The 22,174-nt window shown below is 39.4% G+C and overlaps 1 protein-coding gene across 1 annotated transcript in view; it reads right to left on the bottom strand.

Moving 5' to 3' along the window:
* fgf11a (fibroblast growth factor 11a) overlaps positions 1–3,024 on the bottom strand; it is a 78,893-nt gene extending 75,869 nt beyond the window's left edge. The window contains exon 1 of the mRNA XM_017471146.3: positions 1,435–3,024. Coding sequence (XP_017326635.1) covers positions 1,435–1,627 — 193 coding nt within the window. The 5' untranslated portion in view covers positions 1,628–3,024. The remainder of the gene's footprint in view (positions 1–1,434) is intronic.
* Between the last annotated feature and the right edge of the window lie 19,150 nt (positions 3,025–22,174).

Below are 22,174 nucleotides of genomic sequence, written 5' to 3'. Positions count from 1 at the left end.
GTTGATCTATCTTTGATAATAGCAGTTTTTGCCAAGATACAAAAATGTATAAATAAAAAATGGCATGCTCATATTCTCGACATGAAGGATTTGCTCCAAGAGCATAAAGTCTGGTATTGTCAGATCCAGCTCACATTATTTAAGCATTAGACGCATTTCTGAGACTTACAGTAGTTAGCATTCATCTCAGTGGCACCCTCTACTGGCACAGGCAGTTACTAATGAAATGCATTTGAATCAAGGGCAATGCCTTTTCACATACTATAGTCTCTAGTCTGTTCTAGATTTAGTCCTGTTGCTGCTGTTTATCAGATAACAGATTTTTATTTTTGATATTTCTTAATGTAACGTATTCTTAATGTAAAATATGCATGCAAAATATAAAACATGTAAAAGTTGGTCATGGGCATGCACAGAGTCACATAAAAATAGACGTTTTACAGAAAATCAAATACTTGGTCTAAAACAAACCTAATGCAGATATTTTTCCAAGAGCTGTGTAAGGTCACTCTGGCTTGGTGACAGTAAACAATGCATCATGCTGTCTCAGGAGGGCCTTCCTCTTCTGTTCTTTACTGTGCTTCTGACCATGAACTTATCAGTGCTGTGATTGATTTATTGTAATGGAGTAAAGGTCTTGATGTGCTTTATTGCACAAACAGATGACACTCAAGCATCCAGCACAAAAGACACACGCACACTATTTCTGTCTAACAAGTGAGGAGGCATAGCAGGTCGAGACTGGAAGAGTCGTAAATGCAGCTGTGATATTTTAACGTGTGTGAATGATGTAAAACAGCAGAACTCAAAGGCACTGTGTCACACAACCAACTAATCAGACAATCAGATCAGAGCAAACAATGATCTCTTCCTGCCGATAGATAGAAGGATGACACAGAGCATACAAATGTCTTTTTATGGAAAACTTTAAATTAGACTTGGAAAGCTCTAGTTCAATCATTCATCTCCAGTAATCTGTCGTCAGGGTCATGGTGGATCCAGAGCTTGTCCCTGAAATACCCTGGATGGGATGCTATTCCATCACAGTGCACCATGTATACACACATTATGATAGTTATGATAATTTTGTTAGTGTGTTCCCTCACCATACAAATTTCCAGAACCAGTTGGCAGGTCCAGATTAATGTTCTTCAACCTCACAGCTATAAATGCTCGTCAGTGTCAGTTTCACTGCTCTGTGTGTGTGTGTGTGTGTGTGTGTGTGTGTGTGTGTGTGTGTGTGTGTGTGTGTGTGTGTGTGTGTGTGTGTGCGTGCGTGCTTCAGGATGATTTACCTGAATTATAAGCTATGACTTTCATTTCCAACCCTCACACAATGTTTGTGTCTTTATAACCACATAACCCAAAAATGTAAAGTGTCTAAGTCAGGAGATGACAACCAGTGGAGAAACTGAAGCCTTTTTTTGGGCTCACCTGGCCTTTTCTCCAGTTTTCTCCCTCGACTGCCGCATAGTCGCACTTTGGAGATGAGGATGAGGATCTGTTTTTGACACAGAGACTTGTTGCTCTTGGGGCAGGGTTTGCGCTTGTTGGAGATCTGCCGGTTGGCCTGCTGGTCCTTCACTTCCCTGCGCTGCCGAATCAGCGAGCTGGCAAGGGCAGCCATCTTGCTGTGCCCAGCTCACCCGAGGGGCACGGAGGGTGTAACTGAGCCGCCAAGCCACCCAAATACCCAGGATGATGGACGGAGACGTGCAACGGAGCACAGCCGGAAAGATACAAATGAAAGAAAAGTCACTTGAGGGCTGTTATTGATGTTGAAGTTGTTGGTTGGGTTGCTGGTGTTGTGTTTCAGAAGTCACTCTGATATGCCAGTGTTGGACCTCGAGTGTGACAGTGAGTTATTATCAGAGTCATGTTGCTGTTGGAAGAGCTACGCACTGACTGAGTATGCTTCTGTCTAGTTTTGTCCGTTCTGTGTCTCTTGTCTGTTGTCCCGTCGCAGCTTGACCTGTCTGGTAAGTCCCAGCTCCACACACACAGAGAAACTTCTGGCATATACTTCAGCTTTACATCGACTCCAGATGTTCTCAGTATCTCACATCAGTGATCACTGCGAGAGCCAGATTAAAAAACGCAAATTGCAATGTTCAAAAATGTTCCAGGAAAAAAAACTACAAACATGGCAATCCGCAGTGGAATTAAATTACAAAATGGGCACAATTTCAAAAGCAAAGAAATCATTTTAAAGATGCATTAAAAATAAAAATAAAAATCTAAACCAAGTCCAATCAATGCCAGAAGCTTACATCCAGATTAAGGGATGACAGAAAGAGAAGCGAGGATGAAAGGAATTGGACGGAAGACTGATTCTGTCCTCTTTCAGCCCCCCTCAGCGTTCGCTCCATTTCTGGCCTTTGGGAAACGGTTTGTAAATTCCACAGGCTCCCCCATGCAGAGGTGACATTCAGGAACAAGGGAGAGAGCGGAGAGTGAATGAGCGGGAGAAAGAGGGAGAGAGGAAGGAGTGCACTATGATGTGCAGCTAGCACAGAGGAGCAGGCAGTCCTGTGTCCTTCACCCACGCTGAGACACGAGGGAGAGAGGAATGAATGAATGAAGAGGAAGGTGTGGAGAGGATGGATGCAGATTTCTGCCCCTTACTTTATGAATGGCTCTAGGTGTCAGTCATCTCCGAGCACCGGTCCTGCCGTACAAGTCCTGTGAAAGAAACCTTGTCCTGCAGGTCCAATTATGTCAGTTCTGGTCCAGTTCTCTTCAGTCCCCGCTTCCTGATTCTGTAGCAACTCTGACAGTATGTGACTCTGTATCTGTATGTGTGAGAGAGACAAGGCATATGTGTGACCGAGAGAGTGTATGAACGTGTTACTCCCTGTCTCTCCCCCTCTTGCCTGTATTAGCGAGCCAACACTGGAAGCATGCTTCTCTCGCGCCGTCCCTCTTTCTCAAAGACCTCCCATTTTCTCTCCTCCCTCCTGTTTTTCCCTCCCTCTGTCATTCATATCCCTCCCTTTTTTTTTTCCTCGATCACTCATGGTCACTCCTTCTCCCCTCTCATTACTGACTTCCCCTTCTTCCCTCCCCTCATGTATTATCTCACTCTTTTTTTTTTTTTTTTTTTTTTTTTTTTCTCTCTCTCTCTTTCTGACTGCGGTGTGCTGTAGACTGGAGCGTTAAAAAATTAAGCCTGCCTGATGTTGGTTTAAAGGGACAGAGAATGAGACTGTGAGTGGCTCCTGTGCCGTCCACACTGTTAATAATGACAAACTGCCTCTTAAGCAATTAATAAAGATCCAACATGCAATGAATATATAACAGCTAAACATCCACTCCATATATATAATATATATATTATATATATATTGTGTGTGTGTGTGTATGTATGTATGTATGTATGTATGTATGTATGTTCTTAACAACAATTGTAAAATATACAAACTTATTAATGTATGAGTATACTCAGGATAACTTGTTAACCATATTCCTGCTTGGTCAGAGATGAGCTTCTGAGAGTGGAACATTTCTAGTTTTTAGTGTCCTTCAGGCTATCATAAACTACAACAAACTTTGCACCTCCCTTAGGATAATTGTATATTGTTCAGGTTTGTGCGGCTTGAGAGGTTGACAATTTGACATACAGTATAGTTTTACCTGACGTACCCTACACATGGAGAAATTTTGACATTACTGTACAATATATAATTCTGAAAATGTCTGGGTTACACATGTAACCCAGTTCCCTGAGAAGGGAACAAGATGCTTCGTGAGCTTCACGCTGTGGGAAACGTGGCCTCAATGGAAAAACTTAAGATTGCATTCTGACTGGGTGCCAGAATATCACAGGTATTTTGACAGCTAGTATCTGATTACAAACTGAATGATTAGGCTTATGTCTGTTTTGCTACAGGTAACAAATCCTGATATTCACAATGTGAGAAAATATTAAATAGCAAGGTTGTAGACACCTTTTGGCAGATCTGTAATAGATTGTTTTTACAACTATGTTCATTAAATTGGGTCCAATATAGCCTTAGGTATATGATGCATGTGGGCATGACCATAAAGCTTATGGAACAAAGACCACATTCCATCCATCCATCTTCTACCACTTACTCCTTTTCAGGGTCGCAGGGGAACCTGGAGCCTATCCCAGGGAGCATCGGGCACAAGGCAGGGTACACCCTGGACAGGGTGCCAGTTCACTGCAGGGCACAATCACACACACACTACAGACACTTTAGACATGCCAATCAGCCTACCATGAATGTCTTTGGACTGGGGGAGGAAACTGCAGTACCCGGAGGAAACCCCCGCAGCACGGGGAGAACATGGAAACTCCGCGCGCACACACACACGGCGGGAATCGAACCCCGGCCCTTGGAGGTGTGAGGCGAACATGCTAACCGTGCGCCCCTCAAAGACCACATTCATTAATGTGAACTTGAGTCGCTGCATGATGTATTTATGGCATTCAGTCATTCATCCTTAGTAACTGCCTGGTCAGGGTGGCTGTGGTTTAAATATGGCAACTTTATTTATACATTGGGAAATATAACCAACTAAATTTCTTTTACAAGAATCAGGATTAAAATAGAGTCCCGCACACATCCTTAGTTGAGACCAATTAGGAACTGGAGTGATGTAGGTGAGGTTGAGGAACTGTCAGAGTCAGAATTTACAGACAATGATGAAAGTGCTGGCATTTCTGCTTCTGTTATTTTCCCAGAGAGCTTTCCATTTTTTTATTGTTGGGCATAGTAGTACAGTTCATATTTAAATAAAAGAAACCTTCTAGTTAAGGTCATGCTGGATTCTATTTGAAAGTAGATACTGCTGTGATTTATTTATTTATTTATTTATTTATTTATTTATTTATTTTTACAGATCATGGCATTGCATTACACCCCTTAAACATAAATAAAAACATTCCCATACTGTTTTGGTAAAGTAAGATTATGTATATTTGGCAGAATTAAGCCAGAGTGACATCCAGTGTGTTTTCATAGACTATTAAATGTATGCCATGACGCACAATCACAAACCACACATACACAAACTTGCTTTGGAACTGTAAATATTTGTGTGGTGCAGAGGAAGCTAATGTCTTCATCTTTCTCTGTAAGTGTTGCATTATTAGGTTTGCATCCCACTGGAGAAACATGAGCTTTAGTTTCCAAACAACTCCAGATATCTGCGAAAAACACTAACCATACACTTTTTTTTTCTTTCCTTTATACAGTATATTACATTTCTGTTTTGTTTTTTTCTTTCCAAATACAACACACAGACATACAATCTCTCTAGCAGATGAGAGAAACACTGTGATAAGCTCCACCCAGCTGCTTTGCCAAGTGTGGCTTTGAAAAAGGCCCTAATGCAGCTGCCACGTGAATCATGACATTAGACTTTCTCTTGCAGTCGCCTCCTGCACCTCAGGCCAGCATGATGACATTTAGACATGAGGCTGCCAGCACTGACAGAAACACTAGTGCTACACACTCCTCATGGCTGGCAGCACATTCTGTAGCCTGCAGTGAAGGAGAGTTGGTGAATTAGTCCCAGAGATGAGGCTTTGCTTCCACAGTTCTGCCTCTGGAGATCTGGATAGGTGCAGATGAGTTTTTATTATAACCTGGACAGAATATGACATTGTGACCTGACACAGCAGAAAGCTATGCAGCCAGGTGACACCACTCAACCAAAAACTGAGTTGGTTTCTAATCAATGGACTTTTTTTTTTTTTTTTCCAATGTATGTTTGATTACAGTGTGTTACAAATGCATAGTTAGTGCAAATACATATATAAAGATATCTTATGGTCAGGCTACCTAGTCCAATAACAAACAACGATCATTGATTTGTTAGGTAACTTTGCAACATGGAGCTTTAATAATGCAGACAGCAACACATTTTGACAAATTAGGATGTGGAAAAGCAATAAATCTAAATGGTCATAGTACATTTCTCCAGGATCAATCCTACTGTGAGAAACTCTGAGAGACTGTGAGACTTTCTCTCTCTCTCTCTCAAAATTCCAGCTCCTACCTGTGTATACAGATGGAAGAAAAACCTATAAGCATATTCTCCTCTTTTCCTGGGTTTTATTACTTGAGTAAATAAAATTTACATAAAAGGAACACAATTATATATTAGTGGTACAGTATCAGTGAGTAGCTCATTGATACTTAGGTTACTGTATGTGTAAGGTGTCTCATGTTCATGTGTGTTTCCTGTTGGTTCTAAGGTTTCTTCCCACCTCACAAATTGGGGAGAAATTTGCCCCTATGGGTGTGTGTGTGTGTGTGTGTGGTGCCTTATGATGAACTGGCATCCCATTCAGGTTCCAGATCTACTGCAACATTGACCAGGATAAAGTGGTTACTGAAAATCAATGGATGAATGAATCTACAAGTCCTAAATTATCCAGTAGTCTCTATACAATTTGGCGTGAAATTTCTTATCAAACCTTAAAAAAAAAAGCTTGGCAGTCAATGTGCACAAGCCGTAGAGACAACTGAACTACATAAAGGCTGTGTAAAATATGCTTTCATTGTTTTTCTTTAACTTATAACTTGATATATTTCTGCAATAACAGTTTTTTTTTTTGCTTATCTTTTCTTTCCTTTAGAAAGCCAAATAAGGAAAAGGAAAATGCAAACAAGAAAATAGTCTTTATATTGGAGAACATTGGAGTAAACACAAGAAGATTGATGTCACTATATTTTATGTTGCCAATTATTTACAAATAAGACAGATGGTCTGTAAGCTTCCTCTGAGCCTAATTCTTGGACATTATGTCGATACAGTTTTTTAATGCACACTTGTCATGGATATGCTATAGATTGTGTCAGAGGAACTTGCTGCTTGAAATGTTCTGACTAAGCAGACTTTTTTTTTTGTTTTATTTGGTTTTATTGTAGAGGACACTCTGTATGACACAGTATTGACGTAAGTGCTTACATGAGCTGCATTCTTTATTGTCAAAACCTCCAGATATTATGTGACCAGGTCATACTGTCCATCTAAAGAGATTACCTTCAGACTGTGTGTGTGTGTGTGTGTGTGTGTGTGTGTGTATCTACTTTATTTTATTCAGTCTCCCCTCTATCGTCTCCTTCTCCTCTTGTCAACCCTGTCCCAATCCAGTGAAACCTCCCTCTTTCTCCACATTTCTCTCTCTCTTGTTCTGTGTTTAGCTCATTGTGGAAGTAGACTTTTGCACATAATCCTTAGCTTATTATGTAATAGTGCAAATATCTTTATTATGTGCTGTAATACACTAATGGCATGATGCATGTCGTAATTTCTTCCTTTCTTTACGTATTTACATGAGAATGTGATGTGACCACCCACACAAAAGAGACTTAGTCTTTTAATGCATCATCAGTCTTAGAGATATATTATGCAGTGGCTGTGATTTATAAAGGAAATGTGTGTGTTTGTGTGTTTGTGTGTGTGTGTGTGTGTGTGTGTGTGTGTGTGTGTGTGTGTGTGTGTGTGTGTAAGAAGTTAAACCCAGTCAGACATCTCAGAATGAATGAAGCATGCATGCCAGCGGGGGGATTGCAGCAATGCAAGTGAGGAGCTGAATAATGTGAGTAGGAGGGGGAAAGGACCTGCTTAGACGGCCTGACCTAACCTAATCAGACGGCCTTCTGAGTGTATATCGCACAGCTCCAAACTCCTGCTGAGAGACACAATCAACAACAAAGCTGAGAAGATACTTACACACTTACCAGTCAGCATGGAGCTCCTCTCTCTCTCTCTCTCTCTCTCTCTCTCTCTCTCTCTCTCTCTCTCTCTCTCTCTCTCTCTTATATCAGTGGTCTTCAGAGGTGTCTGTACAGACTCCATAGGCAGCATGTGTCAATTTGTGTTATTAGCAGCTAAAGCCTTACAAAAATTAACCTTTTTTTTTTTTGGATGGTTAAGAGTTCTTAAGCTTCTCTCTTTGGAATCCTCTCTAAAAGAGGAAACCCTGGAAAATCCAGAATTTTTAAGAGATACCCCTATCCCCCCCCCCCCCCCCCCCCCGATGAAAGAAAAAACCCCAAAAACTTGAACATCAGTCAGTTTCATTTGGCGAGTACATACTTTAGCCATTTTGATTGGCAAATCCATCTTTGACTGTCCATTGTGATTGGATGGTCCATCATTGCATCCACTGGGAGTGGCGTAGAAAGAGGGTAAAGATGCATATTTACCAGACGATCACGTTCACAGGTAAAGCTATCACTGCCTACATTTTCTGCCCATTTTCTTTTTGTCTTCTGTTGTTTGATTAACATTAATGACACAGACAGCAGTAGATTTATTAGACTGCTGTCACTTTAAGACCTAATGCACAGATCCAATATACTGTATTGACACACCTTCGATTTATTTTTTCCCCAAAATTGTTTACATTCACTTAATAAGCCTCTAAAGAAACCTCAATAGACTATGCACGGATGCTGCGTATGTATTTCTGGTAGAATCTCAGGCAGCAACTTTAATTCCGTATATTGTGTTCCTATAGCGAAAAGTACTAGAGGAAAAACAATTTCATATGATTCATTTTAAACGAGTAAACTATTATAGTATAATAATAATAATAATAATAATAATAATAATAATAATAATAATAATAATAATTATTATTATTATTATTATTATTATTATTATTATTATTATATATTGGGGGAAATAAGTATGGAACATGTCAACATTTTTTTTCAGCAAATATATTTGCAATGAGGTTATTCACATGAAATTTTCACCAGACATCAGTATTAACTCCAGAAATCCACACATGTAAAGAAATCCAAACATTAAAGTGCATAAATAAAGTTATGTGTAATAAAGTGGAATGACACAGGAAAAAAGTATTGATCACACTAACTGAAATTTATTTAATACTTAGTGGAGAAGCCACTTGTTTGTAATGACAGCTTCAAGACACTTCTTGTATGAAGAAATTAATCGGCTGCAGTATTCAGGTGTGATTTTGGCCCATTCTTCTAAACATATTGTCTTTAAGTCTTGTTCAATTGGATTCAAGTCAGGTGATTGACTGGGCCGTTCAAACACCTTGATTTTTTTTTTCCTCTGAAACCAACTGAGAGTTTCCTTTGCTGTTGCTTTGGATCGTTGTCCTGCTAGAAGCTGCACCCACGTCTCATCTTCATCATCCTGGTGGATGGCAGCAGATTCTTCTCAAGAATCTCCCAGTAAAGGGCTCCATTCATCGTTCTTTCAATTATATGAAGTCTGCCAGTACCATGTTGATGATGCTTCACCTCCAAACTTCACTGTTGCTGTAGTGTTTTTAGGATGATGTGCAGTGCCATTTCTTCTCCAAACATGGTGTGTAATATGACAGACAAAATGTTCAACTTTGTTCTCATCTGAGCAGACTACACTCTCCCAGTATTTCATATTCTTGTCCAGATGAGTTTTAGTAAACTTTAAACGAGCTTTGACATGCCTTTTCTTTAGTAATGGATTCTTGAGGGGTGAGCGTGAGCAGTTGAGTGCATTGCCTATTGTTTTCTCTGTGACAGTGGCACCTACTGACTCCCAGTGGTGCTTACTGGAGGATTCAGAAATTTTGAAATACGTCTGTATCCGATTCCATCGATATGTTTCACAACAATAATGTTGTGAAGGTCTTGGGAGAGTTTACTAACCCAGCTGATATTAATTTGCACAGATAGGGGGTATAATTACCTTGCCTTGGAGAACTGCTTTTTCTTAGCGTGTTCAATACTTTTTTCCTGTGTCATTCCACTTTATTACACACAACTTTATTTATGGAATTTAATGTTTTCAATTCTTTATATTTCCGGATTTCTTGAGTTAATACTGATGTCTGGTGAAAATTTCATATGAATAACCTCATTGGAAACATATTTACTGAAAACATGTTGACATTTTCAATACTCTAACTATTCTTGTCACAAAATGGAGGCTGAGATGGAAGCAAGTGCAGGTTTGGCAGTTTAATCAAGTAAAGTTCAAGGATAAGGCAGAACTCAATAATCAAAAGACAGGCAGAGGTCAGGCAAACCAGCTAAACTAGGCAGGGCAGAGAATCAAGGTCAATAGAGTAAATAAAGGTCAAATATCAGATAGGCAAACACGATATAAAGCTTGGACAACAACAGAGACTAGGCAGCTGAACGTATACTTAGCAAAGTCTAAATGGTCTCGAAGTCTCTTTTATACTGTGTTTGTGACTGTGTGGGCGATTGGATACAGGTGTGTATATTTAGAACCACGGAGAGGCGAATGTGTGCGGGAAGTGTAGTCCTCATCAGCCATGTTTGTAGTTTGTGGTGCATCCTGGGAAATGGAGTTGCTGGTTTGCTGCAAAAAAGTAGAGTGGTGGATGCAAGGTGGATGCAAGTGCAAATAATTTGTTGAATAAAGTACATTTTAATTAGATAAATAAATATAAATAATGCAAAGACGGTTAGAACGGTCAGAAACGCAGCCTTAGCTAGATTCTCTAGTTGGATATAGCATGAGAATACTCACCCTCAAAGTTACCGATTTAACTCGAAATATATAATTTGAAGCCCTGCTTCCTACTGTTGGTATAACAGCTGACTGCCTCATAATACAATTAACATAATTCACGGTAAACTGGGGAAGCTCAACAGCAGTAACAGCTGTTAACAGCAAGTGTAATATGTCATAATCTCCTGCGCCATCTTCACACAGTTATGAGCAATAGTGAAAATGGCTTCCGGTGCGGCATCAGATGTAACTGAGCTGGCTGACACAAACACGGAAGCGATCATGAGTACATTCGGCTCACAGAAAGCCGTCATAATGAGGCGGCTTTCTGTGCTTGCACGTTCAGGTGTGTGCACTCAGTTTGGTCAAGCAGGGAAACATTCATTAATTTCTTGTTATCTTAATTTTATCTTGTTTATTTTTTTTAAATCTTTCTTTTCATGTTAAACATGACGCGGACTCGACTGTACTTGGAAAAATTTCCGAGTTCAAAATGTCCAAGTCCATGTCAACTCTGAGTACAAATCTAGCCCAGTGTGTGTTAAGTCTGAGTTCATTCATAATTGGACTCAAGTCCGAGTCCGGGTTCGAGTACCCCAACTCTAGTAAAGTTTGCGTAGTTATTGATATTTAAAGAGAACCATTGCTTTAGCTTGGACACACAGTTTTGGAGAGTTGCCCATGCATAGTGGTAAAGAAAAAGCATTTTAAAATCTGCTGCTTCCTTGCATGACATAATGTCTCAGACACATGACATGCCCCGCAATGTAGTTTTCTTGGTTTGTGTAACATGAGGGTGCACCCTTACCCTTACAAATCCGGTTCATTCAAAAATGTTAATGCATAGACATTTTCTCATCTTCCTGATCAAATAGTATTCAATTGTAATGCACGTTCAACATAAAAGGCTATATAAGAACGGGCTATGCTGAAAAAAGCAACTCACTGATCTCTCATCAAGATGAAGAGAGAAAAAATGTGATTTATACACAGTAATTTTTAATTAGTGCAGAACATGGATTTCTAAACAATGGATTTCTACACAGGGAGCTTTGTATTTTTTCACTTCATCATTCTGATGAACATTGTTTAATACAAATAATTAATTAAACACTTTGTCAAATACAGTGCCCTTTGCACAAGACAACAGATTAAGAATAGGACGGCATAACCATACTCTCATAAATACTCAGATTTATTTTAGAACATGAAGCCTACAGCATCTCAGTGCAGGCATAGTGAACACAGTCATCTTGTGCAGGAAGAAAGAGGGAGCGGGGGTGGGGGGGGGCAGCAGAGAGAGTGACAAAGAGTGAAAGAGCAGAGAGGAGTGTGAGGGAAGCTTTGGAGGAAGTAATTAGCATAATGCTTAATCTTAACAGATCTATGGGAATTAGAGAGTATCTGCCAATGCAGAGAGAAAGTGCTGATCCACTGGAAGTTGAGAAAGCGAGGAATAGCAGCAGAGATGGAAAGCGCACTGGATGGATGGAGCTCAAGGCGAATGACAGACAGGAATGAGTGGGGGGGACAAAAAGGTACATAGTGTCAATATAATACCACAGGATTTTAGAGTCAAAACAAGAAACTCAAATGCTGAAATAAAGTGAGCAATTACAAAGGAGCTGAAACCTGTACACTGATGAAAACTAGAGGAAGTCACATTTGCTCAAGTGTCTAGACTTCTGAGAGCTGAGAGAAATACGTTGATCTAGTCCCACTCAGGGCTGTGTAAATTACAGCCTCCACACACTCAGCAAGCCTGAATCTGTTACTAGTGCATTAGAGTGGGTGTCAGGCCAAGCTTGTTAACTGGCAACCAGTCTGAATGAATCACTTGAGAACAAGGATTGATACTGCGAAACAGCCTCCATGGAGAGTTTAATAACCGTATAACTCAGTGAAGAAGCGCAACACTATTTCCATTATTTTCTCTCTCTCTCTCTCTTTCTCTCTCTCTCTCTCTCTCTCTCTCTCTCTCTCTCTGTCTCTGTCTCTCTCTGTCTCACACACGCACACACACATGCACGGAGGGAGATGGTAAACATAGTAAATGTCTTAATGATGCCTCAACAAGGTAAATACAGTGCTGATGATGCGGTGTGTGTCAGGACTGAGGTCTGCTGAATTATGGTTTTTGGCCAATCAGAGAGAGAGCCACTTAAGATCTGTGGAAGCAGCCAAGCACTTCTTGGAAAATTTGCATTAAAGCAAAATGGGTGATAAAAGATACTGGATGTATGGAATGCAGGAATCGCAGTAATAAACCCCACATTGGTTTGTTCAGACACCAATGAACATAATGTCACTATCACTAAGAAACTAAATGAAACAGCAGTTTAACTTTGTTCACACAGCAGGGCAAACCTCATTTATTTCTTCAACAATGTTTTTACAGTGTTAACAAATTTGTGTTCAGATTGTATGTGCACAGGAGTGGATATTATGGACATTTTCAGTGTCATCTGAAGTCGTTTAGTTGCTATTGCTTTGCATCACCTACACACACCAACACCTTTACATCATCAATGAGTACCTTACAAGAAAAAAAGTAAACCAAAGAGCACAATCCCGCAGCCTAAAATGGCCACTGTAATGACAACTACAGTGGTATAATATCTCAATTTTTATCCACATATACCACAATATGATTATAGTTTTCTGAGAATGCTGTGTTCATTTATAAACGTCTGCATGCGAAACATTTATCATAGACATTTTATTACATATGCCATTTCTGAAAAATTAATAATGAGAGTATGGCTCAACTGACACCGATAGAAAGTGTATAGATCAGTTTCTCCTGAAAGCTGTTCTAAAAAGAAAATGGTGGAAACATCTCTCCAGCGTAAGATTTATGGTTGTGGGACTGTAGTCATATTTGCTTATATATTTGAAACCTGTGCTGAGTGTTACATGATAGGCTAAAGTTAGCTAGTTAGCTATTCACTAACAAGGAGATTTTGTTGTGGATAAATAGCTGTGAATGTCCCAAACATCAATATATCACATCAAACCTGTTTTGACCTGGTCAAATTGAGTCACATATCCAGAGATCTGATTTGAATCAAAGAGACCATATGAAAATGTATTTTTCTTTCAGCTTTCCAGAATTGAGTTGGCTGTCTGAACAAACACAGCACTACTGAGTGAGCAAATTTTGGCTTGGGGTATAGAAATGTGGGTGTATGTACGTAAGGGGTGCCAGACCCTCTCAGGAGCTTATTTTCTCCTACCTTCTCTTACTGTATCCTATTACAGAGCACAAGATACACCAAATAGATCACCCTGGAAGATTCAAGCTCTTCCTTGAAGCAAACACTGCAGGCTGCAAAAACATCAGAATGCAGAAAAGCGACATGAGAAAGCCTTATTGCTTTAAACCAACCATTCCTTTACCTCGGTGCTGTACTGAGATGGTAGTGAAATAAGAGACAATTCAATAATGGTGTAATGGTGTGTGGACCTAGGGTTGAATGAAGCATATCCAGGGCTTCTACTATTTATTTATTTATTTTTAAATGTTATAGCGGTGGAAATCACAACTTGCTATAATCAAACCTCTTCAATAACGCAAAAACAAGTAGGCTAATAAATAATGTCAACTTCATTGTAATGACAACAAATGTATTCTGTTGCTGGAATATTCAGAAAGAAAACCCCAGTATGGCTCAATTAACCAGTCCATAAAGGATTTTGCAGTGTTTTTTGAGATTATTGAGGCCAAAAATGCTTGATTTTGCTGCGGGTTTTGCCTAAATGCAACTTGTAGAGTTTTTGTGCTTTGTTGCCGGAAAACTATTTGAATTGGGGAAATCGCAAATGTACGAAATAGTTTTGTCTTTCGCAGTAATGTTTGTCGGTAAATGAGACCTTTTGAGCTGTACTCATGTTGGATGCGTGTAAATCGAAGAGGTCTAAATGCACGTTCTGATGACATCACATAACACATCTTGGCCCAAATCTGCGGAAAATCTGCAGTAATTTAAAAAAATAATAAAATTGCAAGCTGCTCCAAATATTGCAGCGCTTGCTTTATTGTGCAATACATTCTGTGATTGCAAAACCATGAAATCCTGGAGGGACTGAATAAATAATGAAATAATAATTAATATTTAAATAATAGGCCTAATGTGTGAATAGTCTGTACTGAGGAGAGAGTCAATTGATATTTTTTCATGCAAAAGGGTCCCTGGTCGCAAAACATTTGACTCTATGATATAAGAGATTTGCACTATTTTTATTTCCACCATGTTCTCCCATTTTGCTGGTGATTGGCTCATAAATGGCACATTATATAGAGTAGGAAGAACAATTTAAAGCTGGCTCACAGCTGTATTTTTTTCTAACACACTCTGCTGGGATAAATCAAACATCTTAAAACGTATCCCTGATTCTTTTCTGGTAATGTATCAACTTCTATTCACAGATGAGACTCCCGGCTAAGGCAGGCACATTGAAAGAAGGTAGAATCAAGATCAAAACAGGGAAAATCACACTCTGTGTTCAGGAAACAAGCAACCAGTCAATACAAAAAAGTGTGTGGAAAAAAAAGAGCAAGAGGTCTATACTAGATTACAAAATGGGAAGTTTGAACTAAACAAACTAACATCATATACAGGTAAGACAGCTCAAAAATGCACTCTAGCAGATGGATAGACTTCAATTCAAATCAAAACCATGACAAACTAAAGGAGGACATAGTGAAGTCGGTTGTAACAATGAACATTTATTAACATAAATAGAACAATATATAAAACGAGGAAACAACACGCTCATCTGTAATGTCTGTCTGGTGCAAGGATGTTAGCGTATCAAACATAGAAAACGAAATACTTAAAACAAATAACAAAAGCAAGTTACACTACAAACCAAACAAAAGCCAAACTCAAACACAAAGAACCCAGGACAAAGCTCTATCCACACTAACACAGCCTAAGCTTTTATAGAGGGGTGAACAGGTGGACATCCTTCTCTTGATGAGCCTCCTAGCCAAACCCACTGGCCGGCTGTCACAGGAAGAGTAGGAGACCTGTCACAATAGTGCTTTTGACAATAGACATGGTTACAAAGTAGCTTTGCAGAAACTGATTTAGATTCCCAGTGAGCACGCCAGAGGCAAGGCAAAGAAAAACTCTGAGATGATGTGAGGAGTAAACACAAATGGGAATCCATCCTCTTCTTGGTGACAGCAGACAGTGGAATTATAACGCATTATTTTTTCAATTGTATACTATAAAATCAAACAGTTCTAAGTGTGTTGAAAGTATGTTCAATATGAGCTTCACAGTCTTAATGATTAAAGCAGCAGTTTTTAGGTACAAGTCTACAGTGTCCAGGTGAGATATCCACTGAAGAAAGGGTGAGTCTTGGTGTAATTTGTTTTTGGGAAGTGCAATATTTCGGGTGCCCATGTGGCAATGAGTTACTACAGAACTGGGGTATACAAGCAGTCGGTAAATAAGGAAGTAATGAGCTATATGTGAGAGTTCAGATGTCCTGGAGATGCATTAGTAATTTGGAGATAGGGACCTCTGGTAATGTGGTATGGCGCTGTAAGCTCAAAAGTGAAATGTACAAGCCAGATCTACCCTTGAGAAGTAAAAGTACACATAAGGCACCAAGGATGTGGCAGAAAAACGGCAGTCCTGACTGAAGTCAGGCGGAAAATGGCACGTTGAGTGCCACGATAAAAGTTGGTATATTACTGCAGAACTGATATTCCAGTTTTACCAAGAGGGACATCAGCAGTGTTACAGGTCAGCGATCAGAACGCAGCTGAATTCAGCTCCGGTCTTTGGCAGAGAGGAGATGAGGGTCATTTTTTTAACAGCCCTATAGCAGATTACAGAAGCTCTACACGGATCACAGAATGCCCTCCAATCCCTGCTTCCAGCTGTGTGTGTATGTGTGTGTGTGTGTGTGTGTGTGTGTGTGTGTGTGTATGTGTGTGCGAGCGTGTGTGTGCTCATGTAAACTCCAGCTGTTGCAATTAAAGTGTATCAATGTTGGGAAAATGCAGATCTGTCATGTTGTCACTTAGAACAATAACATGACCAGAGAATGCCGAATTTAAACAAAGTTCAGTTGGGTTTTTAGCCACACTGAGGGGGAAAAAGGAAAAAATGAGTAGAGAATTCCAGCTAGCTAAGGAAAGGAGAAGGAATAACTCAGAGGAGAGGACTATTATGAACAACAGAATGAAAGAGAGGATGAGATTGACAAGAAAAAAAGAGCAAGGATTTAACTGGAGGGAGACACAATTGAACAAATACTCACCTTCCAATGGACGCATAGGACAGACAGCTGAGGGTCCTTTACATTTTTTTTTTTTTAATTAACCACAGCTGTTTCCATATTGTAAGTGTGTTCACATGTTGTCCAAAGAAGATGTGGATTGGATGCTGCTTTTCACTGAGTAGGTGCACTGAATTTCCCCTCTATAATCTTTTCAATGTAGAGAATATATACTAAAATTCAACAATCATAAACATGTTTAAAATGAACTGTTAGCATGGTTGATGACAGTCAGGTAAGGTTGTTGACCATCTATAGATGGTTGCTTGACTGTTTGTTAAGTGTTTACATTAGTTACCAATTTTCCTAAACTACGCCTGTTGATTCCCCTAACATTGATGTGTATAATAGGTTAATGGGAGTGTAACACCACCCAGGACCTCACCCCTCCTACTAGACGAGATCACGATTTCCAGAAATGTAGAAAAGCCTTTGCTAACCATTTCTGTTTCACTTATGTACCTCTGCACATGGATCTTACCTCTCCTCCTGAGTCTGGTCTGTTACAGAAGACTTCATCTTCTACTGTAGATCCAGAGGAAGTCTGGGAATTTCCAATTATCAGTAGCTTCATGGGGTCATCTTGTAGAGGCCCATCAACTAAAGCAGATCTCTGACACCATAGAGGCGCTGATGCGAATCTGTGACAGCAGTGCAATTGCTGAAACATGGAAAACTACCTGCCTCTGATTATGTGCTCAGTTTCCCTCACTGCAAATCATGGCTGGAATGAGCCTACCCTGAAAACTGCACATTCCATTGTGAACTAAATGATGATATCCAGACTGAGCTAGGTTGTAAAGATGATCATACACCTTATGAGCCTGGCACAGTTTGCCATTGATCGCCCTGGTGTTGAAGCCAGAACGTGAAGCAAATAGACATACATCATGCTAAATTTTGGAGGAAAAAAAACACAGAGGAAGGATGGACTCTGTCTGTACTGTGAGGAAAAGGTCATTTTCCTGTTGAATGTAAATCACATCCAAAGAGTATCTTCTACCCCAGTGAACATTCATGTCACTACTTTTCTTCTAAGATGCAAATGTACTTTCCTTGTCAGTTTGCCTAGATTTTATAATAGTGCCTCTGCACCTGAAGCCTAACTCGTTTCTGGAGTCTGGTCTGTAATAGGAAGCATAAATAATGATAAATAGCCATATACTGTACAGCTATTTTTTTTTCATAAACATATGGTTTGCCAAGATTGATGTGAAAGAATTTGAGTGGCCTGCACAGGGTCCTGACCTCAACCCCACTAAACACGTTTGGGATGAATTGGAATGTTGACTGTGTGCCAGGCCTCCTCAACCAATATCAGTCACTGGCCTCACTAATGCTCTTATGGGTGAATGGGTAGATCCTCATAATCACATTCCATAATCTAGTGGAAACTCTGACCAGACAAGTGGAGGCTGTTACTGCAGCAAAGTGGACACAAACTTGATGTGTTGAAATGAGCACTTATGGGTGTGATGGTCAATTGTCCACATACTTTTGGCCATACTTTTACCTGTAAAATACATAAACTTAAGTTTTCATGTGTTATGAACCTAAAATCATGATTTATTACAATAGCTCACTCTGGTCTTTCTTTGATGTGATTGGCCATGCAAGGAGTTCTGCCTGGCAACAAGTGTACTAATGCACTGATTGTTAGATAATTGCAAAAGGTCTTAGTCTTGTCTGTTAGTGGTGTTGGTGTAGTGAAATTCAAGAGTTCATCATGAGTAGGAGAGATGACTTTGTTTGTGTTTACAAAGAAATGGCAATCATAAAGAGAACGTTTTGTAAATAGTTACATTTTGCTAAAATGTGTTCATTTCCCCTACGTATGGAGACTTTTCAGGAAACCCTGTATTTAAGCACACCGACTCACTGGTGGACTAGTGGCTAGCATGCAGTGCTCTCACTAGTGTGAACAGAGTTCAATGCTCGGTCAGTAAACTAAACGAAAAAGTACACTATATGAACACCAAGTTTAGTGAACTTAGTTATTTAAGTACAGTCCACATGAGCACCAAGATAAGTTAACTTAAATATGCAAGTTTTGGGAGACCCCATTTACTAGTAATGATTCCATACAGGATTTTGCAGAGTTTTTTTGTAATTGTTGCAGCCAAAAATGCTTGGTTTTGCTGTGGCTGTTTTCAAAATTTGCGATGCAATTTGCAGAGATTTTTGTACTTTTCTTTTGCAGTGATATTTGTTGGTAAATAAAATATTTTACCTATACTCATGATCGATGCACTTGAATTGAAAGGGGGCTTTGGTTAATGTCACATGGCACATTGTAATGACGTCCTGGCCCAAATCTGTGGAAAATCTGCGGTAATTTTTAAACATTGCAAGCTCCTGCGAATATTGCAGAGTTTCCTTGATTTTGCATTAATGAAAGCAAAATCCTGGAGGGATTGGGTAATGTCATAGGTAAATGATTTAGTGTAGCAGACAAATATTTAATTTTTCTAATTTCTCATTGGGTCCAATAAAGTATTATCTTAAAAGATAAACAAGATTCATTTGAATCTTTAAGTTTCTTATGTCATTAACTAAATTTGACAAATTGGTTGTCAGTAGAACAAGGGATCATTGTTAGATTTTCAAATAATTATGCAGAAGCTGAAGTCAGTCTTCTTATTAAATTACTGGTGAGTTTTTCCCTTCAACACTGATATACTAATTACCAATATTAGATTTATGATGGCGCCTCTGTTCTTCTTCCAACATGACCCAACTACATCCTCATTGACTCCTAGGTAGCAACAATACATCTCTGATTGGCCATTGAATCCTAGCTGTATGCTACTGTACGTTTCTGCAACGGTCAATACACCCTTCACCAATACACCAACAGTTCAACGTGAATAAACTAAAAAAGCCAAATTCAGGAGAGGAAATGAAAATGGACTGAAGAAACACATTTTCTGTCCTCCTTTGAACCCATCTGCTCATCCTATCTCCTATATTCCATTTTTGAGAACCCCAGCCATTAGCTATTCCGTAGGAAGCATGTAAAATTTTGATTTATTCCTTTATTTTTTAATTAAAGTGAGTCTAAAAGCATTATATAAAAGCTTCATTTTGGCACAAGCTTAGTGAGAATAGGCTTTTCAGGCAATGATTAAAAAGAGAAGCAGGGTGTACAGGCAGATGAGTGGTTGTCGACGGATGAATGTCAAAAATATACAGGCTGCCTGCTGAGAGGAAGAGTGGGTGGACAGAGTCGGGTTTATGGATAACTGGCCACAAGCAGAGAGAATATGATGACCTTTATACATCTGTTATTAAACATCAGCTAGCCAAAAAAAAGATCTAGTTTATTTAGCTTTGGGATCATGCCAGGAAGAAACAATCCTCAGAAGTAACTTGGTGCCAACTGTATAATGTAGAGCCATGCTATGTCAGTTCATCACTACTTTAAATGAGTACTAGAGAGTAAATTCACAGGGGTGATAAGCAAGAGAATGGTGTAAATACATGAGTCTGTTGGATGGGAAGTGCTCTGATGTCACTGAATAAGCAGGAAGAAGAAGACCTAAATTTGAATACAGCTATTGAGGAAGTGATGGGAAGAGAAGAGAAAACACGAGCAGGAAGGATCAAATCCGAGAAAGGAGAGCAGAGTGATTGAGAGCAGGAAAAATCACTGGAGTCAAAACCTCTGACATGAGCATTTAAGTTGAGAAGCTGAGAGTTTTTGGGACAGAGCTGCCCAACCAATCAGATGGCAGAACATTAACAATAGCACTGTTGTCCTATCGCTGTGAAACAGATTGAGATTAGCTGCCTGTGATCCAAAAGAGTGAGGCAGAGACAAAACAGACAAAAGAGGCCAGGGATTTTAGAATAGTGCAATATTTCACTGGTTCACACATGAAGATGGAGAGGCTCACTCCAAACAAAGCTGTTCATAGATACAGCCAGCTCTCATCATCTCTTCTTCCAGCTGAATCAAACAATTTGAGGGCAAACAAACAGGAACCCAGCTTGCTCTCAATGTCCATTCATCAAAGGAATGTTCTAAAGTACAATAAAAATGTGGTCATCTAATGACTCAGTTCAGGTTGGAAGAAGACATTGGGTCCAGTTTAACAAGTGTTAGAATGTAGTCTGGCCTCATGTCTGTAGCTGGGGGATAAAGTTCAGCCAATTTACAGCTAGCTGAGCTGAGACGTTTATCTTTAATGCTCTGAAAGGATGTAGGCCTAGGAGCAGTAGATCAGAAAATATGCCAGACAGACAGGGCAAATATTTAAAGCCAACAGACAGTATTTAACAAGTGCAAGAAGAATAAATGTCAGCTTGTTCTGTCTCCAGTGTTTAGGGAGTGTAGGCTGTAGCAAGAGGGGGGAAAAATATATCCTAACAAAGGCAACTAGTTATCAGTCTACCAGCATCCTTCTGAATAGAATTTAGGAAGGTACTATCATTTATTGCTATGGTGCTTTTATGTAGTGAAAAAAAGCTCAAAATGTCTTACAATACTACAATTTCCTATCAAGCTAGATGTGTTGTGCTAACAAGAAAATAGCAGTTTGTGTAGGTTGTCTGCTTCTGTCTTCAAATTACTGCGTCTATGTTAGAAAAAAAAAAAGCTTCTGTGGTGTCTGGTGTGTTGTTTTTGTGGTGTCTGGTGTTTGAATCTGGTGACTCTGGTTAAATCAAAGTGTATTATTCAGAAGTCTTATTTTATATAAGACTATATATACAGTGCCCTCTACTCAAACTGGCACCCTTGGTAAATATGAGCAAAGAAGACTGTGAAAATTTGTCTTCATTGTTTAACCTTTTGATCTTTTGTTCTAAAAAAAAATTCACAAAAATACTATGCTCTAATGGATATCAAACAATTGCAAACATAACACAGGTTTATAAAAAAAAAAAAAACTTGTTAAATATATTAAATATATGTTAAAAATATGTTATATATATGTGTGCCACAATGATTGGCACCCTTTTAGTCAATATTTTGTGCTACCTCCTTTTGCCAAGATAACAGCTCTGAGCCTTCTCCTATAATGCCTGATGAGGTTGGGGAATACACGACAAGGGATCTGAGACCATTCCTCCATACAGAATCTCTCCAGATCCTTCAAATTTCGAGGTCCATGCTGGTGGACTCTCCTCTTCAGTTCACCCCACATGTTTTCTATGGGTTTCAAGTCATGGGACTGGGATGGCCATGGCAGGATCTTGATTTTGTGGTCAGTAAACCATTTTTGTGTTGATTTTTATGTATGTTTTGGATCATTGTCCTGCTGGAAGATCCAACCACGGCCCATTTTAGTCTTTCTGGCAGAGGCAGTCAGGTTTTCATTTAGTATCATTTGATATTTGATAGAGTCCATGATGCCATGTATCCTAACAAAATGTCCAGGTCCTCTGGCAGAAA

The sequence above is a fragment of the Ictalurus punctatus genome, chromosome 7 (assembly GCF_001660625.3).
Source record: "Ictalurus punctatus breed USDA103 chromosome 7, Coco_2.0, whole genome shotgun sequence".
Classification (NCBI taxonomy): Eukaryota; Metazoa; Chordata; class Actinopteri; order Siluriformes; family Ictaluridae; genus Ictalurus; species Ictalurus punctatus.
This window is presented reverse-complemented; position numbering and strand designations above follow the sequence as displayed.